The sequence below is a fragment of the Xenopus laevis genome, chromosome 8L (assembly GCF_017654675.1).
Source record: "Xenopus laevis strain J_2021 chromosome 8L, Xenopus_laevis_v10.1, whole genome shotgun sequence".
Taxonomy (NCBI): domain Eukaryota; kingdom Metazoa; phylum Chordata; class Amphibia; order Anura; family Pipidae; genus Xenopus; species Xenopus laevis.
Window position 1 is genome coordinate 130,019,806 of NC_054385.1, and position 6,783 is coordinate 130,026,588.

A 6,783-nucleotide genomic window follows, 5' to 3' on the forward strand; every position below is an offset into this window, starting at 1 on the left:
CTATAATCCACTGTTACTATAGGCACCATCTCCCCCTACTATACCTGCTATCCCACAGTCACACTCCCTTGCCAGAGACTATTACCCACTGTTACTATAGACACCATCTCTCCCTACTATACCTGCTATCCCACAGTCACACTCCCTTCCCAGAGACTATTATCCACTGTTACTATAGGCACCATCTCTCCCTACTATACCTGCTATCCCACAGTCACACTCCCTTCCCAGAGACTATTATCCACTGTTACTATAGGCACCATCTCTCCCTACTATACCTGCTATCCCACAGTCACACTCCCTTCCCAGAGACTATTATCCACTGTTACTATAGACACCATCTCTCCCTACTATACCTGCTATCCCACAGTCACACTCCCTTCCCAGAGACTATTATCCACTGTTAATATAGACACCATCTCTCCCTACTATACCTGCTATCCCACAGTCACAATCCCTTCCGAGAGACTATTATCCACTGTTACTATAGACACCATCTCTCCCTACTATACCTACTATCCCACAGTCACACTCCCTTCCCAGAGACTATTATCCACTGTTAATATAGACACCATCTCTCCCTACTATACCTGCTATCCCACAGTCACACTCCCTTCCCAGAGACTATTATCCCACTGTTACTAAAGACACCATCTCTCCCTACTATACCTGCTATCCCACAGTCACACTCCCTTCCTAGAGACTATTATCCACTGTTACTATAGGCACCATCTCTCCCTACTATACCTGCTATCCCACAGTCACACTCCCTTCCCAGAGACTATTATCCACTGTTACTATAGACACCATCTCCCCCTACTATACCTGCTATCCCACAGTCACACTCCCTTCCCAGAGACTATTATCCCACTGTTACTATAGGCACCATCTCTCCCTACTATACCTGCTATCCCACAGTCACACTCCCTTCCCAGAGACTATTATCCCACTGTTACTATAGACACCATCTCCCCCTACTATACCTGCTATCCCACAGTCACACTCCCTTCCCAGAGACTATTATCCCACTGTTACTATAGACACCATCTCTCCCTACTATACCTGCTATCCCACAGTCACACTCCCTTAACTATTATCCCACTGTTACTATAGGCACCACCAACACCAAGTAAATAATATGAGTGTACTTACACAGAGTAAATATCAAGACTAGGAACGCCATGCTGATTAGTGAGTAGAACTGGTAGAGAAGTTTTTGAATAAACTGCAGAAATTCTCTGGGAGTAACTTCCTCTTTTTCGTTTACCGGAGAGGTTGTATTTTTTGCATAATAACATTTTCACTTTACATTTAACTTCCTTCTTGAAATCTTGTCCTGCTACAGTGCCACTTAATAATATCAATATTTTGCCATGCGGCCCATTTCATGAGGAGAAAAAAAAATTTACAAAACAACTTAATACATTAGCAAAAAGGTAAAAACATCATATTATTCTCTCCTTTGTGAACCAATGGGATTTGAGCCCTCATTCTGTATATATAAGGGGGTTTATGGGAGACCATTGCTCTGTGCTTTGTATAAGTGGTTAGAAGGCAGCTGGGGTGGAGATGCAGGTCAGAGTGCTGGGTGAAGGCGCCTCATACTGTATAATACAGGGTGTGTTTCAGAGGAAGATTTTTATAACAACAGGGATAGACCCTGGGTAACAGCTAAAGGGGATGTTGATATCAGCAATTCAGAGGCGGAACTGTATTGTTGATGACAATGAAGAGCTGACCCTTCAGAGACAGGAGACTTCCCTACCACTGCTGGACAGATAGGCAGGGGGACAGCACTGAACCATGGTCCAGGGCCTCTGGGTGTATGACCAAGGATCCATTGTTTTTGGCTCCTGACCCTACCACGATAATCAAGGTGGTAGCCTGCACTTCAGTGATGTGGACATTTTTTCTAGCCAGTTTGAAGACCATTGGGTAGCACTGTGCAAATACTGCCAGAAGAGAATTTATTGGGTCAACCAGGGTCGCATACAGAACTAAGTTCACATATGAAATGTTATCAAACAATGACATGGAAGTAGCACTAAGGTGGCAGGACACAGGGCAGTCATGCTTCCATTCCTGATGCCTTACGTTGCCCCCAACTAATCAATATTTGCCAGGGACGTGTCCCTGTTGCTGGATCTTGGTACCAGGGTGCACTGTACAATGGACAAGCAGGCATGGGCAGGGGTGGAACATTTTCTACACAACCAATTGGGTCATTCTCTTGCATGCTGGGGAGGATGTGAGCAGGGTGCTCCACTCAAGCTGTAGGTACCTCTCCATGGCATGAAGGAGAAACATTGTATAGCCACGACCTCAGATATCTTCTCTGCTTGCACAACCCCAGAGCAAGGTCTTCGGAGCTATACCTCAATTCAGCACTGCCTCTGCCTGACTATGCTGCAACTGACCAGCCTGGGGGAGAAGAGTCATTCCAGATCTGAGCTTTTGGCTGCCTTCCAGGAGCAGGACCTGCAATAGTTCATTCCCCATCAGCTCCAAACAGGAAATGTGGTGTGTGGCAATGGGTGCAACCTGCTGGATTCTGTCCACCAAATCTGATTGACTCATGAGCTGCTGCCCATGTAGCGAACCACTGTGATGTGCTGGAGAAAACATGTAGGGTATGTGCAAGCTTTGGCAGGTCTCCCACTGGGTGGTCAGCAACCTGCTGTTTTAAATTGATTTGTTGAAAATTTCCTCCAAAACCCTACTTGCACTTCCCATCCTGTACCCTTCTTATTGTGCTTCTGGCAGGGAACAATAGGACACGCCCAGCCCCCGAATTTAAAACATATAACTGTATCAGATCTACAGAGAGATCCAATAAAGGCACATTTTCAAAGTTAATGATCATTTTTGGCCCAAAGTAAAACCAGCACCATATATTATTTATAATTGCCTAAATGATTGGGGAGGGGTGTGTTTACTTATGTTATATGTCTCCTTTAAGACGAATACGTCTTCCATTAGCAGGGATAGCCACATACACATGCTGATATCACAGAGTAGCCTCCTCTGCTATCCTCCCAGATCTAGCCTCCTCTTCCCAATGGTGCCTCATCCGTCTCTATATTCCGCTCTTATAGACTCCTCTCATCTTACCTACTTCCCCTCTGTCTGTGGCTAGTGATGGGCGAATTTGCCCGTTTTTGACGCCGGCGCCCGTTTTTGACGCCGCAAATTTTCGCGGGCGTTTCGCGAATTTATTCGCAGACGGCGAATCGCGCAAATTCGCGCCTGGCGAATAAATTCGCCCATCACTATCTGTGGCTGCATTGTCAGCAACTTTTTTCAGATGAGGCCTGGATGGAGTCTGGTAAAATCTGTAAAAGTGGGAATAAGCAATATACGTTTTTTATCTTAATGGGGCCTAGTTATTACTCAAGGCAGGTCTGGCTACCACCTGTAAAATCTGTCTGGCAAACTGCCATCCGATGGCAAATTTGCAGTCATACCTATTGCAGTCTCTTAAATGAATGCTCAATTTCACTAAACTGTTGCTATGTGGCCTAGAGCTACTAGTCAAATCTGCTGCCTCTTACACTCTGCAGAGACATTTCCAATTATACAGTATCAATAGTAGTGCTGCTGAATCATATTTGTATTGAAGGCTTTCATATGTGTATGTTGGGTTGCCACCTGTCCGGTTTTCACCCAGACAGCCCGGTTTTTGGAAATTAAATTAGGAAACTCCAGACAGGACATTAAAGTAAATAGCATGGTGATCAGCCAATCTCTGATTGCCACATCACAAATCCCGCCCCTGATGAAATTAACCTATCCCTTATGGCACCAGTCCCACCTCATATGTCTCAAATATAATGAGAAATAATACTCAGAATGCCATGGGTTTACTGGAAAGAAAGATTTTTGCAGATCTTTACGGGCATTAGCTGGGCATTAATGGGCTTGTCCTGGACAGATCACCATTCAACCTAAAATGTCTTGTTTTAAATCTGGGGTTCCACCTATCTCCTACAACCTATGGGCTCTACTTCATGAGACATATCTGTACTGAAGCAAATAAAAATACACTTTACATTCTTCATTGAAGAATTCTTTCATTTATTATATAAAATATTTTTTTTACAGACGTCTATTCAGTGGCGTAACTACCAGGGGAGCAGGGGGTGCAATTGGACCAGGGCCCACAACCCCGCAGGCCTCCCCCGGCAGATCGCACTCCACTGTAGCCGCAAAGAAAATCGGCGTGAAGGGGGGTAGGGGGGGCCCAGCTGCATGGCCCGCACCAGGGCCCTCCCCCACCTAGTTACGTTACTGCGTCTATTGGTAGTTTTGCAAACTATTTTCATGCTTTACAAATACAAGTTATTATTATTATTAATAATAATAATCATTATAACACTCATGTCCAACTGCACAAGCAGATCCCTCACAAGATATCATCACTGGGGAAATAAGAGAATTTTTTATACATTGATCCAACTATAACATTTTTACACATCACACTTTGAGGGGCATTATTTTATCATTTTTATAATTATAACTTAATACAAAGATAGTTGGGTTACCAGAAAAACCATCTACTGATACACCAAACATCCCCTTAATCACAGAGCAGTCATTTTACTTGAAGCTGATTGATCATGAAGTTCTGATACTGGAGTTGGGAGCATCCTCCATGTTGGATGAGCCAATGTCCTTTCTTCTATTGTCTCCCTTTAGAACTGCATATGTTACTGATAACTTATCCTAAATTAATCACAAATAAAATAGCATCAACATTTGGAACAGCTTTGCAGCTAAGAATTTCCTATGTTTAAGAATGGACAACTCTAGCTAATTTTTTTTGAACAAATTATTTTTTTTGACATCCCCCAGATTAACAAAATGATTAGGGTTGCAGAGGTTGGGTAACAATATACAATCTTATATTTATTCAATAGCAGACAGGCTCCTGGCTCAATACAGAATATACAGGTAGGGGATCCGTAATCCCATTATCCAGAAAGTTCTGAATTACAGGAAGGCCATCTCCAATAGACTCCCTTTTATCCAAGTAATCAAAATGTTTACAATTGATTTCCTTTTCTCAGTAATAATAAAACAGTCGCTTGTACTTGACCCCAACTAAGATATAATTAATCCTTATTGGAAGCAAAACCAGCCTATTGGGTTTATTTCATGTTTACATTTTAAAATGTTAATGTTTTAAAATTTTTTTATTAGATTTAAGGTATGATGATCTGACTTTCAGAAAAATCCATTATCTGGAAAACCCAAAGTCCCGAGCATTCTGGATAACAGGTTCTATACCTGTAATATATTGGCTGCCAACCATACTCATGGACTGTATCTGGGATGCCCATTTATTAAAGGTCAAATTTTAGTCGTATTAGAACCTTTTGAAACCATGATTAAATTCATTTTCTCTAAAACCACAAATTTTCTCTAAAACCACAAATAATTTATTAAAAGATCTGAATATAAAAATTATGAACAGAAAAAAAATGCTGAACGATGCATTCAAAAATAGAAAAAGCTCTTTTTTAAATCCTCTAAAAATGTGAGTCCAATAGGATCAATGCATCTTCCACTGACTTCTATAAGACCTTGGCTGCTGTAATTTGGCAAAGTTTCGTATTTAAGTTTTTCGTCAGTTTTACGGTTGGAAAAATAATAAAAAACACAATTTTTTAGCGAAAAAATGAATAGTGAAAAAGATAGATATCTGAATGTTATTAAATAGGCCCCTTATACCCTGTCTCTGTATTTTCCTACCATTTCCCATGAGTTCTACATTGTACAATATCTCCCTCCATGATGGATAGGTGATAACGAAGTATTATATACCTTTTTTTGAGGGTTACTTACATGTTCCGAGCTGGATGCAGGAAAGGATAACACTAAAAATAATCAAAATAATAATAAACACATAATATGAATACATATAACGAGGAAGAAGTCCATGGACACAACACCATAGTGTATATTACATGCACAGAAGAATGTGGCTGAAGGTTTGCAACATTAAAGAGCTATATGGGATCATGCCATTTACATGGACTAATGCCAAAGAAAATAATGAATATTTAATATCACTGGGCAAAACACTGACAAAATTACAGTATTTTTCAATGAATACTTGGGTAGGTATGCCCATGACTCAAGGAAGTCTGTATTTAATTCTCAGGGAAGTCTGGATTTAATGCTTATTTAATTCTTAAGAGCTAATTTTCCTCATATGAAACAATACCAGAAGATTATCTACAGGTATCTTTACAGGTTATGAAGGCTAAAAAGTAGTCTATCTGTCCCTATGTGTGTTTTTCAACCTTCAAAACCATTAGATGCCACCAAAGCATCTAGGGAACCACAACATGTACACCCTTTATACATAACAGTAGCTATTGTGAGCAACCTCAACCTTGGATGATGATATTCTCTACAGGGTGAGGGAATGATGGTGCCAGAATAATCAATACAGAATAATTAGCAATATATTAAAGTACAACTAAAAAGTCAATGTAGACAGTTCCTTCACTCATGGAGAATGTATATAGTGCCTACACAATTTAGGCACTGTAAGTGGTTTTAGTTAAGTTTTAATGATAGAAAGTGTAGTTGGTAGGACACGCCTGCCCACAGCAGGCAGATCTGAATATTCTGGCACATACAACAGTAAAATTCACCTTTCAGGTCATGATTCATATCAATGCAGGCATAGTTTTGATCATCTGACATTGCTAAACCACTGGCAGCTGCAAAAAAGAGGAACATGTGTGAATTGAGGTATCAGATTGATTGTTTTGG

General features: G+C 41.0%; 1 protein-coding gene across 2 annotated transcripts in view; it reads right to left on the reverse strand.

Moving 5' to 3' along the window:
- LOC121397239 (high affinity immunoglobulin gamma Fc receptor I-like) overlaps window positions 1-1,233 on the reverse strand; it is a 22,311-nt gene extending 21,078 nt beyond the window's left edge. For both annotated transcript variants that reach the window (XM_041573705.1, XM_041573704.1), the window contains exon 1: window positions 1,153-1,233. In XM_041573705.1, the coding sequence (XP_041429639.1) occupies window positions 1,153-1,183 (31 nt within the window). In that variant the 5' untranslated portion in view covers window positions 1,184-1,233. The remainder of the gene's footprint in view (window positions 1-1,152) is intronic.
- Window positions 1,234-6,783: the final 5,550 nt, after the last annotated feature.